The sequence below is a fragment of the Peromyscus californicus genome, unplaced genomic scaffold (assembly GCF_007827085.1).
Source record: "Peromyscus californicus insignis strain IS unplaced genomic scaffold, ASM782708v3 Scaffold_5__1_contigs__length_169319896, whole genome shotgun sequence".
Classification (NCBI taxonomy): domain Eukaryota; kingdom Metazoa; phylum Chordata; class Mammalia; order Rodentia; family Cricetidae; genus Peromyscus; species Peromyscus californicus.
In genome coordinates this window covers 141,864,165-141,886,696 of record NW_026294573.1, presented here as the reverse complement: position 1 = coordinate 141,886,696, position 22,532 = coordinate 141,864,165, and the positions used below count along the sequence as shown (strand labels likewise).

At 39.7% G+C, this 22,532-nt stretch overlaps 1 protein-coding gene across 1 annotated transcript; it reads right to left on the bottom strand.

The window, feature by feature from the left end:
• Positions 1-376: 376 nt before the first annotated feature.
• Positions 377-5,816, bottom strand: LOC128097619 (histone H3.3A-like). Its single transcript, XM_052718245.1, has one exon. It carries the CDS (start codon positions 1,113-1,115, stop codon positions 705-707), a length of 411 nt encoding a protein of 136 aa, XP_052574205.1. The 5' UTR covers positions 1,116-5,816; the 3' UTR covers positions 377-704.
• Between the last annotated feature and the right edge of the window lie 16,716 nt (positions 5,817-22,532).

The following is a 22,532-nucleotide window of genomic DNA, read 5'->3' as shown; positions in this document are numbered from 1 at the left end:
TAATGCTGCATAATACTCCATTGTGTAAATGTACCACATTTTCTTTATCCATTCTTCAATTAAAGGGCGTCTAGATTGTTTCCAGCTACTGGCTATTGCAAATAATGCTGCTATGAACATAGTTGAGCAAATGTCCTTGTGGTGTGGTTGAGCATCTTTTGGGTATATGCCCAGGAGTGGTATTGCTGGGTCTTGAGATTGACTGATTCCCAATTTTCTGAGATACCACCATACTGATTTCCAGAGTGGCTATACAAGATTGCATTCTTACCATCAGTAGAGGAGTGTTCCCCTTTCTCCACAGCCTCTCCAACATAAGCTGTCAACTGTGGGGTTTTTTTTTTTTTTTTGCTGTCAATAAGAAATTTATTTATTTTTAAAAAATCCAAATGCTGGCATTGTCCAGAAAATTTTAACAGGTTTATTTATAATTGTTATAAAGTTGAACTGTTGAAATGTGTTCACTGAAACATTTTGCTTGCATTAATGCTTTACATCTTGCATTTATATTAAAATTCACACACAAATGAAAATGGAAAAACTGCCAATACCTGATTTCTGTCCCCTATTTTTCCACTGGCAATCATATACTTAGGTACCTTTTGACCCCATGGAAAAAATATCTAACATTCAGAACTACTGATAACAGGAAGAAGAGGAAAAAAAAATTTTGAGAATGAAATGTTTCCCCTCATAGTGAACTTTTAAGCACGTTCTCCGCATATGCGGCGTGCTAGCTGGATATCTTTTGGCATAATTGTTACACATTTGGCATGGATAACACACAGGTTGGTATCTTCAAAAAGGCCAACCAGATAGGCCTCACTTGCCTCCTTCAAAGCACCAATAGCTGCACTCTGGAAGCGCAAATCTGTTTTGAAGTCTTGAGCAATTTCTCGCACCAGACGCTGGAAGGGGAGCTTGCGAATCAGAAGTTCAGTGGACTTCTGATAACGTTTGATTTCACGGAGTGCCACAGTACCAGGCCTGTAACGATGAGGTTTCTTCACCCCTCCAGTAGAGGGCGCACTCTTGTGAGCGGCTTTAGTAGCCAGTTGTTTCCTGGGTGCTTTACCACCGGTGGATTTGCCGGCAGTCAGCTTTGTAGGACCCATGGTATGGGCACCTCCTTACTTACCCCCCTTCTCCTTCGGCTGGAGCTCTGCAAGCGAGAGGCGGCGCTGATGTTAGGGAGCGGTGGCAGCGCGGCCACGGCTGCGAACACCTCAACTGTGTTTTTGATCTTAACCATTCTGACAGGTGTAAAATGGTATCTCAGAGTCGTTTTGATTTGCATTTCCATGATGGCTAAGGATGTTGAACATTTCCTTAAATGTCTTGTGGCCATTTGAGATTCTTCTGTTGAGAATTCTCTGTTTAGCTCTGTAGCCCATTTTATAATTGGATTATTTGTTATTTTGCTGTCTAGTTTCTTGAGTTCTTTACATATTTTAGAGATCAACGCTCTATCAGATGTGGGGTTGGTGAAGATCTTTTCCCATTTGTAGGCTGCCATTTTGTCTTATTTACAGTGTCCTTGACCTTACAGAAGTTTCTGAGTTTCAGGAGGTCCCATTTATTAATTGTTGCTCTCAGTGTCTGTGCTACTGTTGTTATATTTAGGAAGTGTTCTCCTGTGCCAATGCGTTCAAGGCTACTTCCACTTTGTCTTCTATAAGATTCAGTGTCACTGGATTTATGCTGAGGTCTTTGATCCATTTAGACTCGAGTTTTGTGCATGGGGATAGATATGGATATATTTGCATTCTTCTACATGTAGCTATCCAGTTATGCCAGCACCATTTGTTGAAGGTGCCTTCTTTTTTCCATTATATAATTTTGGCTTCTTTGTCAAAAATCAGGTGTTTGTAGGTATGTGTATTAAGTCTTTGATTTGATTCCATTGATCAATATGTCTGTTTTTATGCCAATACCTAGCTGTTTCTATTATTATAGCTCTATAGTAGAGCTTGAAGTCAGGGATAGGTGATGCATCCAGAAGTTCCTTTATTGTATAGGTTTTTTGTTTTTACATATAAAGTTGAGTATTGTTCTTTCAAGGTCTGTGAAGAATTGCATTGAGATTTTGATGAGGATTGCATTGAATCTGCAGTTTGCTTTTGGTAAGATTGCCATTATTACTATGTTGATCCTACCTATCCAAGAACATGGGAGATCTTTCCATTTTCTGATATCTTCTTCAATTTCTTTCTTCAAAGACTTAAAGCTCTTGCCATACAAGTCTTTCATTTGTTTGGTTAGAGTTACCCCCAAGATATTTTATGTTATTTGTAGCTACTGTAAAGGGTGATGTTTCTCTGATTTCTTTCTCAGCCTATTTATCATTTGTATATAGGAGGAATGCTGATTTTTTTTGAGTTAATCTTGTATCCTGCCACATTACTAAAGGTGTTTATCAGCTGTAGGAGTTTCTGGTAAAATTTTTTTGGTCACTTATGTATACTATCATATCATCTGCAAATAGCAAAAGTTTGACTTCTTCCTTTCCAATTTGTATCCCCTTGATCTCATTTTGTTTCTTATTGCTCTATTTAGAATTAGGTGTGAAGAGAGTGGACAGCATCATCTTGTCCCTGATTTTTATGGAATCACTTTGAGTTTCTCTCCATTTAGTTTGATATTGGTTGTTGGATTGTTGTATATTGCCTTGATTATGATAGGGCATGTTCCTTGTATCCCTGATCTCTCTAGAACCTTTATTATGAAGAGGTATTGGATTTTTTTCAAAAGCATCTAATGAGATGATCATGTGGCTTTTTTCGTTCAGTTTGTTTATATGGTAGATTACGTAGACAGATTTTTGTATGTTGAACCATCCTTGAATCTCTGGGATGAAGCCTATTTGATCATGGTGAATGAATTTTTTGGTGGGTTCTGGGATTTGGTTTGCTAGTATTTTATTGAGAATTTTTGCATCAATATTCATGAGAGAGATTGTAATTCTCTTTTCTAGTTGCATCTTTATATGGTTTGGGTATCTGGGTAACTGTAGCCTAGTAAAAGAGTTTGCAATGTTCCTTCTATTTTTATTGTTTGGAACAATTTGAGGAGTATTGGTATTAGCTCTTCTTTGAAATTCTGGTAGAATTCTGTGTAGAAATCATTTGGCTCTGAGCTTTTTTTTAGTTGGGAAGTTTTTGGTTAATGCTTCTGTTTCCTTAGGGGTTATAGGTCTATTTAAATTATTTGATCTTGATTTAATTTTGGTATGTGGTACCTATCTAAAAAATTGTCTATTTCTTTTACATTTTTCAATTTTGTGTAGTATGTGTTTTCAAAGTATGACCTAATGAATCTCTAGATTTCCTCAGTGTCTGTTATTATGTCCGCCTTTTCATTTCTGATTTTGTTAATTTGGGTATTCTCTCTCTGCTTTTTGGTTAGTTTGGATAGGATTTGTCTATCTTGTTGATTTTCTTGAAGAACCAACTCTTTGTTTTATTGATTCTTTGTATTGTTCTCTTTGTTTTTATTTTATTGATTTCATCCCTCAGTTTTATTATTTCCTGTAATCTGCTCCTCTTGGGTGAGTTAACTTCTTTTTGGACAAGACCTTTCAGGTGTGCTGTTAAGTCACTAGTGTGAGATTTCTTCACATTCTTTATGTATGCACTTAGTGAATGAACTTTCCTCTTAGCACTGCTTTCATAGTGTCCCATAAGTTTGGGTATGTTCTGCCATCATTTTCATTGAATTCTAGGAAGTCTTTAATTGCTTTCTTTATTTCTTCTTTGACTGCAGTAGTGATTCAGCTGAGCATTGTTCAGTTTCCATGAGTTGGTAGACTTTCTGAATTTTGTGTTGTTATTGAACTCTAGCTTTAAGCCATGATGGTCTGATAAGTTCCAGGGGGTTATTCCAATTATTTTGTATCTGTTGAGATTTGTTTTGTTACTGAGTATGTGATCAGTTTTGGAGAAGATTCCATGGGGTGCTGAAAAGAATGTATATTCTTTTGTGTTTGGGTGAAATGTTTTTATAGATGTCTGTTGGGTCCATTTGAGTCATAGTATCTGTTAGTTCCCTTATTTCTCTGGTAAGTTTCTGTTTGGCAGACTTGTCCAGTGGTGAGAGTGGGGTGTTGAAGTCTCCCACTACTAGTGTGTGGGGTTTCATGTGTGATTTGACCTTTAGTAAAATTTCTTTTACAAATGTAAGTGCCCTTGTATTTGGGGCATAAATGTTTAGAATTAAAACTTCACCTTCATGGATTTTTCCTGTGTTGTATATAAAATGCCCTTCTTCATCTCTTTTGATTGATTTTAGTTTGAAGTCTTTTTTGTTAAATATTAAGATAGCTACACCAGCTTGTTTCTTAGGCCCATTTGATTAGAATGTTTTTCCCAACCCTTTACTCTGAGGTAGTGTCTGTCTTTGAAGCTGAGGTGTATTTCTTGTATGCACCCGAATGATCGATCTTGTTTTCATATCCATTCTGTTAGCCTGTGTCTTTTTATAGGCAAATTGAATCCATTGACATTAAGGAATATTAATGATCAGTGATTGTTATTTCCTGACATTTTTTTGGTGGTAGTGTGTGTGTTTCTCTTCTTTGGGATTTGCTGGTGTCAGGTTATTTATTGCTTGTGTTTTGGTGGTTGCAGCTAACTTCCTTGGGCTGGAGTTTTCCTTCTAGTATTTTCTGTGAGGCTGGATTTGTGCATAAGTAATGTTTAAATCTGGTTGTGTCACGGAATATCTTGTTTTCTCCATCTATGGTGATTGAAAGCTTTGTTGGATATAGTAGTCTGTGCTGGCATCTGTGGTCTCTATGTATCTGCAGAACAACTCTCCAGAACCTTCTGGCTTTCAGAGTTTCCATTGAGAAGTTGGGTGTAATTCTGATAGGTCTGCTTTTATATGTTACTTGACATTTTTCCTTTGCAGCTCTTAATATTATTTCTTTATTTTGTATGTTTAGTGTTTTGACTATTATATGGTGAGGGGACTTTGTTTGTGGTCCAATCTATTTGGTGTTCTGTATGCTTCTTGTACGTTCATAGGCATGTCTTTCTTTAGGTGGGAAAGTTTTCTTCCATAATTTTGTTGAATATATTTTATGTGCATTTGAGCTGAAATTCTCCTTCTATCCCTATTATTCTTAAGTTTGGTATTTTCATGGTGTCCTAGATTTTCTAGATGTTTTGTGTTAAAAATTTGCTGGATTTAACCTTTTCTTTGACCAATTCTATGGAATTCCCAATGCTTGAGATTCTCTCCTCCATGTCTTGTACTCTGTTGTTTATGCTTGCCTCTGTAGTTTCTGTTCATTTACTCAGATCTTCCTTTTTCTGAATTTCCCCAGTTTGTGTATTCTTTATTGCTTATATTTCAATTTTCAAGTCTTGAACTGCTTCCTTCACCTGTTTGATTATTTTTTTCTTGAGTTTCTTTAAGAGATTTCTTGTTTTCTTCCAATTTTTTTTTTATCTTTTCCTCCGTTTCTTTAAGGGAATTTTTCATTTTGTCTTTTAGGGCCTCTATCATCTTCATAAAGTTGTTCTTAAGGTCATTTTCTTCTGGATCATCTGCTTTGAGATTTCCAGGTCTTGCCATTGTAGGATCATTAGGTTCTGGTGGTATTGTATTGCTCTTTATGTCGTTTAATGTGTTCTTACACTGCTGTCTACTCATTTCTTCCTTTAATCAGAACAGATGGAGCTCCAGCTTGCTCTTCTTCCAATTGGTGCATGTGGGGCCTCTGGTTTTTGTGGTTGCTCTTCTTCCCTATTGGTCCAGGAGCAGGCATATGGCTTAGGTGGTCATGGTGCCACAGGGTATCATTGGGGCAAGCAGACTAAAAGAAGTCTGTGAAGAGGAAAAATTGAGTCAGGAGTCACCAGCCAGACACAGAGGAAGCAAGATGACAAGGCAGAACTGAGAAAAGGTACCAACCACATGGCTAAACATAGATAAAAATTATGTGTTAATTTAAATGTAAGAGCTAGTCAGTAATAAGCCTGAGCTAATGGCCAAGCAGTTATAATTAGTATAAGCCTCTGTTTGTTTACTTGGGGGATGTGCATGGGAAAGATTTGTCTTGACTGCCAGCCAGCCAAGACACAGGAAAACTTCCAACTATAACAGGGGATGGTTGGTGAGGGGGTGGGGGTGGGAGTGAGCTGCTGCCAGGTCTCTGGTGCTGCACTCACTCAGGGGGAGGAGAGGGACATGGAGTGTGCCCCTGGGGCCTAGGGTCTGGAGAACTGGGCTGACCAGTCTGGAGATGGGACCTTACCTGTTCCCAAGTGGTACAAGGTAATCATATGGCTCCAGTGCTCACTGGTGCTGCAGGGGATGGCTTGCTTGCTAGAGACTGTTTTAAATGTATGTTGACAAGTTCAACAGATAATGATGAAACACTAGTTGTGTTTTCAACAATAAGATCAGTGTCTCTGTAAAGCAGAACTAGCAAGACTCTTAGATGGCTGGGTTAATATTTATTGTAAACTATCTTCTTGCATTGGTATTGGAACGTAATGGCTTCCTAGTGTTCCCTGTGAAGATTTCATGTAACTACCTGTTTTGGTTAATTGTATCCTTTGCTCATCTAGGAGCATCTTATACTTTTTTGTTGCTGTGTAGTCAGAAAGTTTCTCTGGTCCTGCCTGGCCCTGTGGTCAGGACAAATCTCTCCTACTTGCATCCTGAAGCTGCTTAGTCCCAAGTAGACACACAGAGGCTTATATTATTTACAAACTGTATGGTCATGGCCTATGGCTCAATTTTCTTGCTAGCTAGCTCTTATAACTAAACTCAGCCCATTTCTATTAACCTATATGTTGCCACATGTTCTGTGGTTTTACCTGTGTGCCATTACATATTGCTCTCTGGATGGCAGGATGGCATCTTCTCTGCCTTTCTTCTTCCTGTCTCTCTCCTGGATTTCCTACCTGCCTCTAAGATTTTTTGCCCTAGGCCAAATAGCTTTATTTATCAACCAATCACATCAACACATATTCATAGCATACAGAAAGACATCTCACAGTAGTTGCTGTGATAAAACACCATGACCAAAAGCAAATTGAAGAATAAAAGATTTATTTCACTTCCACTTCTACATAATATTCCATCATCCAGGTAAGATAGAAGAAGAACTGAGGATAGGAACCTGGATGGAGGAACTGAAGCAGAAGGCATGGAGGAGTGCCATTTACTGTCTTGTTCACTCATGGTTTTGCTCAGCTTATCTTCTTATACAACCCAGAGCCACCTTCCCAGAAGTGGCTGTTCCCACAGTGAGCTGGGCCATCTCACACCAATCACCAATCAAGAAAATGCTTATACACTTGCATATAGGCTAATTCTATGGATGCGTTTTCTCTATTAAGATTATTTCTTCCTAGGCCCAGCTTGTGTCAAGCTGACACAAAAACTAGATAGCACAAGGAGAGATGGGCTGCTGAAGCACTGACTTCAAATTTATTGTGTACCTTTCCATTCACAACAGTAAAAACATTGGATTTCATAAAGTTCAGAACATCAATATATTAGATCAAACCCATTTTCTTATCACTTGAATTGCAGATTTGCTACATGTGTAGCTTATTGTTCTCTATATACAAGGCTTTCAACTTCACATCCTCCTTGGTTCATTTCTTCCATACACTTTTGGGTAAATTACAGTCTTGCCTCACTGCCTGCCTTGTTCTCTGACAGCAAGATAAACATGGAATGGAGCCTTTTATCTTAGCAGGGCCTCTCCACATACAACATTCAAAACCTTTTTTTCCTTGGATGTATTATTTATAGGATTTGAAGTTATTCTCTCACTTTGGGTGTAAAATCAAAACTTTCATAGGCAGTGTAGCAGATGTGGCAACAAACACCCATGGCCTCCTGGCTTCCTGTGATCAGGCCTGTGGCATTTCCCTTAGCTGATCACTTTGAGCTCAGTCTCTGATATTAACTTTATAATCATCAGTTGACCAGACTTTGTTACTGAGAAGTACTGCTACATTCAGGCACATGGAAGGGTGACATGCAGACTTGTTGGACAGTGTCTGTTATGGTGAAGATGAACTCAGATCTGTTCCCACTTACTGACCATTTCTTTACTTGCTGAGATAATCAGTCCACCCATCTGATTGCATAACACCTTCAACTTTTTGGTAAATATTCCTTCCCCTAGGTGATGTTTATCAAAGATTGTCCTTCATGTGCTTCTTTCGGAGTCATCTGGAGCATCTGTTCCACACCCAGATGTGTACCAAGTCTGTGGCATGGAACCTCAAGATCACTGCACCAAGTGTGAGAAGCACCCAATATTATCTCACACGTCTATAAGTTCAAGAACCAGTATCTTCTTTGGGGTTTTAATCAAAATTCTATTATGAAGAATTGCAAATGAAAAAAATCACACAAGTGAAATTAACCAGACCCAAAGTCTATACATCTCATGAACTTCTGTACAGTTAGAATAGCTAGTTTCTAGAGGGAGATATTTTATAATCTTAACTAGTATCGTATTTATTAGTAATACCTACGATCTAGAGAATTGGATGACTTCACATTTAAGTCCTGGTATAGAATTTTACTCATATGACCACTGTCATATTTGTTGGGTAAATGTCTGGGTCTTGAACTGTCAATGGTTCATTTGCATGACACAAAAATTTGCCAATTTTGTCTATAGTATCAATTTTGAGGAATGATGCCAATGTCCTACTGTCTAAAATGTGACATAGCAACATTACTCTTAGAATTCAACTCTCTGTTCTCAAGAAATTTTTCATTGAAGATTTTTTTCATACAATATATTTTGATCATGCTTTTCCCACTCCTCAAATTACTCCCAGATCCTCTCCACCTCCCTTTCCATTTAAGTCCTTCATTTCAAGGTGACTCATCTCCTTGACCAATTTCTGTTGCAGAGATGTCATGGCATTGTTTTTCTGTAAATTGGGACTGGTGTCCATTTCTGGGATCCTTGTAGCCTTCTTCAGATGTCCTTGTTGGTGCTAAAAAAACAAACAGGGTCCTCTGAGGGATACTCTGATCTGTGGAAGGACTAATTCTGTGATTGCTTTGGATACCTACCAGGTTCCAGACTGTTTTTTGGTTTAATTTCCTGACACCCAAGGGGACTACTCTGCTGCTGTTCTCCTTGCTCCAAACAGTCACTTATCATCACAGCAGCCAGAGTGATGACTAAAAGCGTGATTCCAAGCTGAGTTCAGTGGCATACCATCACAGCTATTGGGAGACTAGGTAGCAAGATTGCAAGTTCAAGGCCAGCCTGGGCGACATGATCAGATGCTGATTTAAACAACAGAAGCAAAGCAAAGTGATTTTTAACTATGCCATTCCTTTTCTCAAGTGTTCCACTGATGTAGATTGCTGGTCCTGATGTGATCTCTCAAACCCACCAGGCTACGTGACCAAAGGTACACTACCTCATAAAATGGCATCAGGCTACATGATGAGAAGCCCACTACCTCATCTCCTCTCTTCTCCTTCTAGCCAATTGGAGACAGTCACCCCCACAACCATCTCCAGGGGAGAGACACCCCCTTTCTTCCTTTTCTACCATAGAGGCTTAAAACAGTCATGTGCTAGTCAGCCATTGCTGTCTTTGTCTGATCCAAGAATAGCTTTTTTATGCTTCTGGAGTAAGCAGATCTCCTTTGTCCTGAGACTTTGGTGTCTGGGTGTGTTCTGTGCTGACTCCAGGTCCTTTTCATAGTTGCTCAGGTGCCCTGACCTGACATGCTTTCCAGAGACCATGCACTAATTTGCCCAGATATTTGTCTTGATGTCAATTGGTGGTCCTCATCTGAGTCTCTCTTTAGGCACTGACTTTGCTGGAGCCCCCCTTCATGCATTCACTGCCATGGTATCCTGCATCCAACAATCAGGATTATTAGTCCCGAATCACTTCAGACATTCAGACACTCTCAGTGGGATGGAATGCATCGCAGTTTGACTTTGCTGAACCCGTCTCACTTCTCAGTTCCATAGGTTCAAATGCCAGACATCCCTCTCAGAATCTCCCCTCTGGCCTATCTCAGGAACTTAGCTTGGGACATTTCCATCTCACCAAACAAAAACCCTCTCCTTCCTAATGGATGTTGGCTGTGGGCATGCAGCTTCCTCTCCACCTCTCCTACTCCTCTTTCCACTCGTCACACTGCATTGCACTGCAGCTGCTTCATACTTCTTGCTGTCTCTCCAAATGTAATCCTGCTTCCTCACTCTTTACTTCTCTCTGATAGATTGAAGCATCTTCCAGAGCTTGGCATGATCTGCTCCTGTCACAGTGTAACTCCAGGGTGGGAGACAGCTTTTCTCTGATGGCCCTTTTCACTCACCTTTAGAAATAATTTCCATAACAACAACAACAACAATTTTGATGTAATGAGCAAGGAAACAGGACAGATCACTTCTGTCTTCCCAATGAGCCTCTGCCACCCACAACATGTCTTCTCCAGTCAGCTGCTATCCTCTTACCTGGCTTCTCTTGTTTCCAAAGTGTGTATCATACTTAAGGTTTTATGATATGCTTATTTATTTCTTATGTCTTCCTTATTTGAAGTAAAACCTATGAGGTTAGTCTTGTTTCTGACTCAAGATCAATGCCTAATACAAAGTAAGTACTTAATAAACATTTCTCAGTGAGGGATGAATGAAGGTATGAACAGGTTTCAACTGGCCCAACCCATGCACACAATCTACTAGCAACCCGAATGTATACCTGTTTTGCTTTCTTTATATCTAACAGACATTTCCAAACATCATTACACAGCCTGCTACTGACTGGCTGTGTGGTCAGAGGTAACAATCTCTCAGCTTTGTTTTTCTTGTCTATAAAATAATGAGTATAGAGGTAAGGGTAAAAATATTTCTGTGCCTGAAATGTGGCAATTAATTTATTGATATTAATTAACTGATCAAAAATTATGTCACTTAATTTGAAATTCAAATAATACTTAAAAGCATAAAAAATTCTATTAAATATCTTTACTGTTCAGACTGCTTTTGGCATGACTTTTAGGTTGTGTCCAAATTGTTTGGTGAAAATAATGTTGTTGTACCCTTCTTATAAGTGCGTGTTTCATGTTTGTTTGTACTTAGGTTCTTCCATCAGTGTGTAAGGACAACTGTAGTGAGGGAGAAATGGAAGGGGACACAGGTGGGCAAGGAAAGTGAACAAAGTCTCTAAGGTGACAGATTTCCATTCTCAAGGGACATCTCAAGGGCACATGCTCACACACTCAAGCAGGACCAATAATGAGGAAAGGGAGGGTGCAGTCTCCTACCCAGAATCCCTTTGGTGGACTGGACTCCCTGCACTGGGGCCCTCTTTTCTAAAGGGAGCTGTTTTCTTGCTCCTATAAAGATATGGCTTTCATATTCTCCATGTTTCAATTTCTATCTTTCCCAAATAGTTATTTTTTTCTGTCTCATCAAATAAACTAGGTAAATAAACCCTATACTACCACCCAAACATCTGTGACTTAATTACAATAGTTTACAATTTAATTACTTAAGGTAAGGTAGCTGCTGTAATGAGTAGACTAAAAATTATGACTCAAACATGGGAAAAGTTCATGTATTACTCAGGTTTCATAGTGGTTATCATAATTTAGATGTAAACTGTCCCCCATGGGCTCATGTATCTGAACTGTTAGTTCCCAGATGGTGGTACTGTTTGGGGAGTTTATGGGACTCTAGATGGAATACAACTTCAGGGTCACTTGTAGTAGGTTATAGTCCTGCTTCCACAGATACAGGCTGCCATGGCAGCAGCCTTAGATGAGATAGTTCTTCAGCAGAGTTAATACCCGTGGAGATACTCCATTATGTGCTTTGCCTGGTTAAGAGAGACATAACAAGCTGTGCTGGGCTGCATGTTCCTGCTGTCACAGGCACAATGCCTTCCCCAATGTGATAGGCCACATTCCCTTAAACCATGAGGTCACATAAATACTTTGGCTTTTAAGTTGCCTCTTGCCAGGTATTTGTTCATAAGGATGAGGAAAGTACCAAATACAATGAGTATTGTTGATTCCCCCTCCTGTAAGTAGAACTAAAGCTGTACCTTCAGGTGGCAACCTCAAGGGTTGCCACAGCAGTATGCCTCAGTCCAGTGGAGAGAGAGAGCTACAAGGGCACATCTCTATGACTCTAGGCATAGAAAATGTGTTCCTCATATCCACTGTCATTCTGCTGACAAGGGTCAGTCACATGGGCTTGTTCAGATTCTAATGGAGCTGGGAAATGACCTTGGCTAGCTTAGTAACCCTACTTGAAGTTAGGAGAAGGATGAATCATTTTTGGAGTCATAGCTGCCTCAGCCACAGCAAGCTTTTGATATTTTGTTAGACCATGTCAATCAATCATCATGACTTATTCATGTAGCACCAAAATAAATCAGATTTTATGTTTATTAAACAAAGGCTTTGTATTTTAGGTAAGTATTTATTGGATCTTTAATATTTTTGAAGTATTGCATACTTGTTGGAGTATCAAGGTGCCAAACAGTCATATTCCTCTTTGTTTTAAGGTTCTCAACCAAATTAAGAAACATACTCAAAAGTCAGGTAGTGTTCATAGTATGAAAATGCAGAGAGTTGAACAGAGGCTGTTTGGGCTTGGAGTTGGAAGAATGCTTTCAACTGTCTTCTCCCAAACACCCCCATTCTGCTTTGACCTGCAACACTGCTCAAGACTGGATTGTTTCCACATGGCAGGGTATATATGGCAGTTACCAGCATGGCTATGGAGGGCAGCAGCCTATGATATACTAAGTCCAGGCATACAGAAGAGAAGAAGTCTTAGTTTCTCCCCGGGAGGCCAGCTCCCTCTCTGACTCAGTATGTTTTTTAGTTTGCAGCCATAACATCTAAGCAGAAGGTGAACACCTTGAAGCACAGGAGTACCCAGAATGAGAGTCAGCACAGCCTCCCAAACAGGAAAGAATCTTGTGCCAGGTTGATCAGCCAGCCATGTTTTACCCCTTTCGTTTGGATATGAGATGAAGAGATTGCCTGTTAAGCAATTTATTTGAGAGTTCACTAGGTGGGCATAGCTTTGCTGCTATAAATTCCCATTTAAGTAAACTGAAACCCATTGTAAGTGGTAAGATGAACATGAAGATTCACCAGCCACAAATCATCTCTATTAGGCACTGTTCAGTGAACACAATTCCATGCCTTTCCGTTGTTTCCTTTGCTGGGTCACTGGAAGCTACTTGTCTGTCTCTACCTCTACAGTATAACATCATGTGCTTTCTCTGGTTCCAAGTGGTGCCAACTCATGAGTCATTCTTTACTCAAGTAAGTTATGCTGAAATAAAAAAGTCCCCTTGTCACATAATAATCAAAACACTAAACATACAGAATAAAGTATTTTAAAAGCTGCAAAAGAAAAAGGCCAAATAATGTATAAAGGCAGACCTATCAGAATTACACCCAAATTCTCAATGGAGACTCTAAAAGTCAGAATGTCCTGGACAGACATTTTACAGACACTTAGGGACCATGGATGCCAGCCTAGACTACTATACCCAGCAAAACTTTCAATCAACATAGATGGAGAAAAAAAGATATTTCATGACAAAACCAGATTTAAACAATACCAGCCCACAAATCTAGCATTACAGAAAGTACTAGAAGAAAAATTCAAACCCAAGGAACTTGTGGGAGCCCGTTCTCGGGTTCCTCGTGGCTTTACCCAGCAGGTCCACATAGAGGATGATTAGGACCATGGGCCTGAGTGCAGGTGTCTGAGATGGTCTGCACTTGGCTGTGCTGGGGGAGGAGGTCTTTTGCTCTACCCCTTGGCGTCTCTATAAAAACCCTGGGGCAGAGACAGTCAGGGCCCGTTGGAATAGGTTCCAGGCCCTCTCGAGGCTATCCTTTATTTTCTATCTGTTTCTCTCCGCAAGATTCTCCACAATAAATCCTTCTATCTAATATTTCCTGCTGCTCGCACTCAAGAAAACTCTGGGGAACTGTGGGGGTGGTTGGGTAAACGCCCCACAGGAACTCAGCTACATACACAAAAACACATGTAATTGATAATCTCACAGCAGCAAAACCAAAAGAAGGGAAACACACACACTACAATCACCACCACCAAAACCAAAACCAAACCACACCAAAACAAAACAAAATAACAGGAATTTGCAATCACTGGTCAATAACATCTCTTAATACCAATGGACTCAATTTGCCAATAAAAGACAAAGGCTAACAGAATGGATACAAAAACAGGATCCATCCTTCTGCTGCATTCAAGAAACATACCTCAACCTCAAAGATAGACCTCAGAGTAAGGGGTTAGGAAAAGATTTTCCAATCAAATGGACCAAGGAAGCAAGCCAGTGTAGTTATCCTAATACCTAACAAAATAGACTTCAAACGAAAATCAATCAAAAGAGATGGAGAAGGACATTTCATATTCATCATAGGAAAAAAAATCTATCAAGATGAAGCCTCAATTCTTAACATCTATGCCCCAAATACAAGGGTACCCACATTTGTAAAAGAAACATTAAGCTTAAATCACAAATCAAACCCCACACATTAAGAGTGGTAGACTTCAGGCCGGGCGGTGGTGGCGCACGCCTTTAATCCCAGCACTCAGGAGGCAGAGCCAGGCGGATCTCTGTGAGTTCGAGGCCAGCCTGGGCTACCAAGTGAGTCCCAGGAAAGGCACAAAGCTACACAGAGAAACCCTGTCTTGAAAAACCAAAAAAAAAAAAAAAAAAAAAAGAGTGGTAGACTTCAACACCCTACTCTCACCAATGGATAGGTCTGCCAGGTAGAAACTTAACAGAGAAACAAGGAAACTAACAAGATATTAAGACTCAAATGGACTTATTAGACATTTACAGAACATTTCACACAAACACACAAAAAATATATCTTCTCCTCTGCACCTCAAGGAACCTTCTCTAAAACTGACCACATACTCAGTTATAAAACAAATATAATAAGTATTCAGAGACAGGTAATGCCTGGGGGGCACTCTCCAACCTAAGACAGAGTGCCTTTGTGGCCTGGGCAGGTGTCTCCATGATGGGTATGGTGACCTGCTGACGTCCCAAGCAACCTAAGTCAGAAGCTCATTTTTTAGTAAAAGGGGGGACCTGTAGGGCCCTGGCTCCCATTTTGGGTAACTGTTGCCTTGCTTGCTGACCTTGACCTTGATATCCTCCCTATGCTAATTCCCTGCTGGGTTCCACCCTCCTGAATGCTTAAGGGAAGTTCCTTGTCTATGTATCCTGCATATTGGGTGTTAACAGCTTAGATGCAAGATTGCAAAACACCAGTAGTGAACTTATGACCTCCAGGGTTCTCCCATTGTGCTATAAGCCTGTATTTAAGACCTCCTCCCTCCTTCAATAAACAGCATTCGGCATTCAAAAAGAAAAAGAAAAAAAAAAAGAAAGAAAGAAAGCAGGTTGAGTAAGCCATGAGGAGCAAGCCAGTAAGTAGAACTCCTTCAGGACCTCTGCATCAGCTCCTGACTCCAGATTCCTGCCATGTTTGAAAAAAAAAAAAAGCAAATATCAATAGATAAAAAAAATTTAATAACTCCTTGTTATCTTATCAGACCACCGTGGGCTAAAGTTAGAGTTCAACAACAACACAAACTACAGAAAGCCTACAAACTCATAAAAACTGAACAACTCTCAACTGAACCATCTCTTGGTCAAGGAAGAAATAAAGAAAGAAATTAAAGACTTCCAAGAATTCAATGAAAATGAAGGAACAACATACCCAAACTTATGGGACACAATGAAAGAGCAATACAATGAATGAATGAAACAAAGAGTTGGTTATTTGAGAAAATCAATAAGAGAGACAAACCATTATGCAAACTAACCAAAAGGCAGAGAGAGAATATCCACATTAACAAAATCAGAAATGAAAAGGGGGACATAACAGACTCCAAGGAAATACAGATAATCATTAGGTCATACTTCAAAAACCTGTACTCCACAAAATTTGAAAATCTAAAAGAAATGGATGATTTTCTTGATAGGTACCATATATCAAAATTAAATCAAAACCAAATAAAAAATTTAAACAGACCTATAACTCTTAAGGTAATAGAAACAATCATTAAAAGTCTCCCAACCAAAAAAAAAAAAAAAAAAAAACCCAAGGCCAGATGTGTTTCAGCACAGAATTCTATTACAATTTCAAAGAGGAGCTAATACTAATACTCCTCAAATTGTCCTGCACAATAGAAACAGAAAGAATATTGCCAAATTATTTTTGAGACTACAGTTACCCTGATACACAAACCAAACAAAGGAACAACAAAGAAAGAGAATTACAGACCAACCTCCCACATGAACATTACTGCAAAAATACTGGCACACTGAATCCAAGAACACATAAAAAAATCTATCCACCATGATCAAGAAGGCTTCATCCCATGGATGCAGGGATGGTTCAACATACAAAAATATGTCAATGTAATCTACCATATAAACAAACTGAAAGAAAAAAAAACACATGACCATCTCATTAGATGCCGAAAAAGCCTTTGACAAAATCCAACACCCCTTCATGATAAAGGTCCTAGAGAGAACAGGGATACAAGGAACATACCTAAACACAATAAAGGCAATATACAACAAGCCAACAGTTAACATCAAACTAAATGGAGAGAAGTTCAAAGTGATTTCACTAAAATCAGGGAAAGAAAATCAGGGACAAGATGAGGCTGTCCACTTTCTTCATATCTATTCAATATAGTACTCAAGGTTCTAGCTAGAGTAATAAGACAGCAAAAGGAGATCAAGGGGAAATTGGAAAGGAAGAAGTCAAACTTTTGCTATTTGCAGATGATATGATAGTATATGCAAGTGACCCCAAGAATTCTATCAGGGAACTCCTACAGCTGATAAATACCTTTAGTAATGTGGAGGATACAAGAATAACTAAACAAAAATCAGCATTCCTCCTATATACAAGTGATAAATAGGCTGAGAAAGAAATCAGAGAGACAACACCCTTTACAATAGCCACAAATAACATAAAATATCTTGGGATAAATCTAACCAAACAAGTGAAAGACCTGTATGAAAAGAACTTTAAGTTTTTGAAGAAGGAAATTGGGGGAAGAGACCAAAAAATGGAATGATCTCCCATGTTCATGGATTGGTAGGATCAACATAGTAAAAATGGCATTCTTACCAAAAGCAATCTACAGATTCAATGCAATCCCCAACAAAATCCAAACACAATTCTTCAGACCTTGAAAGAACAATATTCAACTTCATATGGGATAAACAAAAAACCCAAGATAACTAAAACAATCCTGTATAACAAAGGAACTTCTGGAGATATCATCATCCCTTACTTCTACTATAGAGCTATATTAATAAGAACAGTTCGGTGTTGGCCTTAAAAAAGACACATGGATCAATGGAATCAAGTTGAAGCCCCCAACATAAGTCCATACACATGTGAACACCTGAAAGAAGCCAAAATTATGCAGTGGAAAAAAAGAAAGCATCTTCAATAAATTGTCCTGGCACAACTGGATGCTGGCATGTAGAAGAATGCAAATTGATATATTTATCACCCTGCACAAAACTCAAGTCCAAGTGGATGAAATGGATGAAATACCTCAATATAAATCCAGTTATGCTGGGTGGTGGAGGCGCATGCCTTTAATCCCAACACTTGAGAGGCAGAGCTAGGCAGATCTCTGTGAGTTCAAGGCCAACCTGGTCTACAGAGTGAGATTCAGGACAGGCACCAAAACTACACAGAGAAACCCTGTCTTTGAAAAACCAAAAGAAAATATTAAATAAATAAAAATAAATAAATCCAGTTACACTGAACCTGATAGAAGAGAAAGGGAGAAACAGTCTTTAACATATTGGTACAGTAGACTACTTCCTGAATATGACACCAGTAGCACAGACACTGAGAGCAACAATTAATAAATAAGACCTTCTGAAACTGAAAAGTTTCTGTAAGGCAAAGGACACAGTAAATAAGACAAAATGGCAGCCTGAAGAATGGGAAAAGATCTTCACCAACCCCACATATGACAGACAGCTGATCTCAAAAACATATAAAGAACACAGGAAACTAGACATCAAAATACCAAATAATCCAATTAAAAAATGGAGTGCAGATCTAAACAGAGAATTCTCAACAGAAGAAACTCAAATGGCTGAAATACACTTAAAGCATGTTCAACATCCTCAGTCATCAGTGAAATACTTATCAAAACAACTCTGAGATACCATCTTACACCTGTCAGAATGGTCAAGATGAAAAATGCTAATGACAGCATATGTTGGAGAGGATGTGGAGTAAGGGGAACATTCTCCCACTGCTGGTGGGAGTGCAAACTTGTACAGCCTCTTTGGAAATCAATATGGTGATTTCTCAGAAAATTGGGAATCAATCTACCTCAAGACTCAGCTATATCAATTCTGGGCATATACCCAAAGGATGCTCAACCATACCATAAGGACACTTGCTCAACTATGTTCACAGCAGTTTTATTCATAATAGCCAGAACCTGGAAACAATCTAGATGCCCCCCAACTGAAGAATGGGTGAGGAAAATGTGGTACATTTACACGATGGAGTATTACTCAGCGGTAAAAAACAATGACCTCATGAAATTTGCAGGTACATGGATGGAACTAGAAAAAAAATCATTCTGAGCGAAGTAACTCGGACCCACAAAGACAAACATGGTATGTACTCACTCATAAGTGGATATTAGAAGTAAAGTACAGGATAACCAATCTACAATCCTCAGCCGCAGAGACGGTAGATAACAAAGAGGGTCCAAAGAGGGATGCATGGATTTTCCTGGGAAGGGGAAATAGAACAACCTTCTGTGTAATCTGGGGGTGAGGGAAATGGAAGAATGTGAACTTCAGTGCACAGGTTGGGTCAGCTGGGGGTAGGAGGCAGATTGGGGCATGATGGAAGGGGAGTGTAATTAAAGAGACATCTTGATGGGGGTGCATTTTGAAGTTAGGGAGAAACCTGGTGCCAGGAAAACTCACAGGGATCCACCCAGGATGACCCCAGCTAAGACTCTGAGCAATAGTGGAGAGGGTGCCTGAATTGACTATGTACTGTAATCAGATTGGTGACTACCCTAATTGTCATTATAGAGCCTTTATCCAATAACTGATGGAAGCAGATGCAGAAATCCACAGCCAAGCACTGGGCTGAGCTCCAGGAGTCCTGCTGAAGAAAGGGATGAGGGATTGTACAAGCCAGGGATGTCAAGGTCATGATGAGGGAACCCTCAGAGATAGCTGATCTGAGCTTGTGGGAGCTCATGGACTCTGGATCAATAGTTAGAGAGCCTGCATGGGACTGACCTAAGCCCGCTGCATGTGTATGACAGTCGTGTAGCTTCTTCTGCTTGTAAGGATCCTAGCAGTGGGATCAGGACCTGTCCCTTGTGCTGAGCTGGCTTTTGGGAACCTGTCCCAATACTGGATTATCTAGCTCAGCCTTGATACAGGGAGAGGAGCTTGGTCCTACCTCAACTTGATGTGCCATGATTTGTTCAAGCCCATGGAAGGCCTACCCCTTTCTAAATGGAGATGGAGGACAGATCAGAGGGTAGATTGGTGGTTGAGGGGGGAACAGGAGGAGAGGAGGGAGCAGAAACTGTAGTCAGTATGTCAAATAAATGAAAAAATTGCTAATAAAATAAACAACCTAAAGCACAGTCTATCATAGGAAAACGTCCTGTTCTGGTATTAGATAACATGGAAATAAACATAGAACTCTAACAGTTTATGATTCTTTTTATTTTTTGTTGAATTTACTCATACGTTTGTTGGATGAAGAAATGGCTATGCTTGGGAATTAATTACCCAGAAGATTAAGTATTAGAACAAACGGTTGTGAGATTTTCGAGCTTGGGAAATTCTTCTGGTGGGAATTTGCTGCTTTCTTCCTGGAAAGCTAAGGCAGAGCTTGCAGCACAGTTGTGAGGGCACCAGTGGATGGATAATAGAGTGAGGTGTGACACTGGGGATCCTGGTGAAAGGTGACTTCACTGAAAACTGACGATGGACTCTGATGAGTGCTAGGGCTGCTGGAATACTTATTGTTCATCTATCAAACTGAGCATCTTAGGATACTATGTATATGACAAATTTCATGCCAAACTACTGATAGGAAGTTTTTAAAAAATTAGTCTTTGAGGACAGAGAGACAGCTTAGCAGTTAAAAGCATACACTGCTCTTGTAGAGGACCAGAGTTTAGTTCCCAGCACCCACCCTGGGATGCTCACAAACACCTGTAGCTCTATCTCCAAGGGTATTTATGCTCTCTTTTGGCTTCTATGGGTACTCATGTGCATATATCCACATACAAGCATACTCATAGATAAAATTAAAAATAAAATCTTTTTAAAAATTTGGTTTCAATGAAGTTGTGTTTGATTTGTAATCTTCTGAATAATTAAATTCTTTTTCAAAGTCTGAGACTTGAAAACTCTGACTGGGTCCTGGAGCTAAGTTTTTAGGTAGTGTGTGTGTGTGTGTGTGTGTGTGTGTGTGTGTGTGTGTGTGTGTGTGTACATGTGGTGTGTGCATGGTGTGTATGCATGCATTCATGTGGCTGTGCATGTGTAACAGTTCAAGCATGCAGGTCCTTGTACGGACTTTCTAGAATTGGGAGTAGAAGCCCTCAGGGTCTGAGCATAGGGGCACATGTGACTTGTGATTTTTAAAACATAGTTAATATGTGCAGACCACTTCAGGATTAGAAGTGGAAGAGAAAGATGTTATTTCAAGACACCAGAAAAAGGACAGTAACAGCATGCACCTGAGGACAGCAAAGGAGATTAGGGAAGTGAATGCTTTCCTGGTGGTTTTTGAAGATAAATTTGAAAGGCATGGTGTGACATAAAAGGAAGCTCAGAGATGGGTCAGAAATGACTGGAGCCCTTAGGCCTGAACCACAGCAAGCACAGAGTTGCTATTCACTGAGGTGGAGAGGATTGCGAAGCTCCCATCATTTTAAAGGTAAGTGATATCAAGACCATTATTTTAAAAGTGTCAAGTTTGAAGTGTCAACTTCTTATCATGATGTTGGAGATTTTGAGAAAATAATTAGATACATGAGTTCAAATTTTAGGATGGAAATCTGACTGAATTGAATTTATGTTCTCTAGTTGAATGAAATGAATATTGAATGAATTCACATAATTTCAGTTCCATTTTACCAGATAAAAAGAGTATGCAAGTCTATTTCAAGGTGGAATGAATATGCATGCACACACATCAGCATCATTGATATCTAGAACCACACCATTTGAAAAAGGAATAAATATAGCCAGAAGTCAGGGCCCACAGCTTTGTGTGGGGGGGGATCCAAAAGGAGATGAAGTGGCTAGTGAGTGAAGGAGTCACCATGTGGCTGATATATGCATTAAATATCACAGTTTGCTAAGAAATGTGAGACCTGGAAATTGCCGCTGGTATATGGCAAGTCACTGATGATAGTGACAAGAACAGTTTCAGTGGCATAGTGTGGGAGCCACAGAGGCTCCCTAGTAAGGCCTTACTCAAAGTCAGAGAGTCTGAGCTTGTTTTGCCTCGCAGGGCTGCATAATAGGATAACTTGGCCAACGGTGTGGGTACCAGGTGTTTTGAAGGGTCTACACTTATTGGTACTTTATACCTTGACCTTGGAAGGGGGAGATCTTTTTCCCTGCCCCTTGTTGATGGATAAAAGGCCCATTATGAATAAAGTCGAGATAGCTGGGTATTGACCCAGGGCCCTCCCGAAGCTATCCTGTTTCTCTGTCTTTCTCATCATCTTTGTCTATATTTCTATTAATACTTCCTCATTCCTTCTCCTCCCTCCAAGAACCCTTCAACAGGTCAGAGCTGGCCTTCTACAGTATAGAATGAATGAAACACTAGGTATGTGCATTTAAGAGAGAACCGAAGGATAGAAATATAAATCATCCGGTGTTGACAAGTTTTTAGCCCACTGTCTAAAATCACCATGAATCTAGCAAACTGGGCTTACTTATCCTAAAATGCAGGAAGCCACACATATCAAGGGCATCAGCACATAATTCAGGAAGAGGATGGTCAGTAATTTGAGGAGAGATTTAAGGAAGATCATTGTTTTGGAAGCTATCTGGAAGCAGGAACAATTCTGTCCCTGGATACCTTGAAAATCTTGACTCCAAGGCAAGAACACAAGAGTGAGGCAAAATCTATAATTATTGAAAAGCAGCACCCATTTATATTAGGCAAACTCAATCACTCCAATAAAGCAAAAGTTTCACCTTTAGTGGTGCTGGCCTCTCATTATTACAGCTGCATCCTCACCTCTAGCTAACTGAAAACCACAGATTCTTCATAATAAAGGTCATACACGTGGCTTCCCTCTGAAGCATCATAATCCTGGCCCTTATCTACATTACTCTCAACATTGCTATCTTCCAAGTCCCCACAACGGCTCATGAAGCTCTGAATATCCAATGGCATTTTCAGCTCAACATTCCATTCCAAAACTGAACAACAAAACACCTA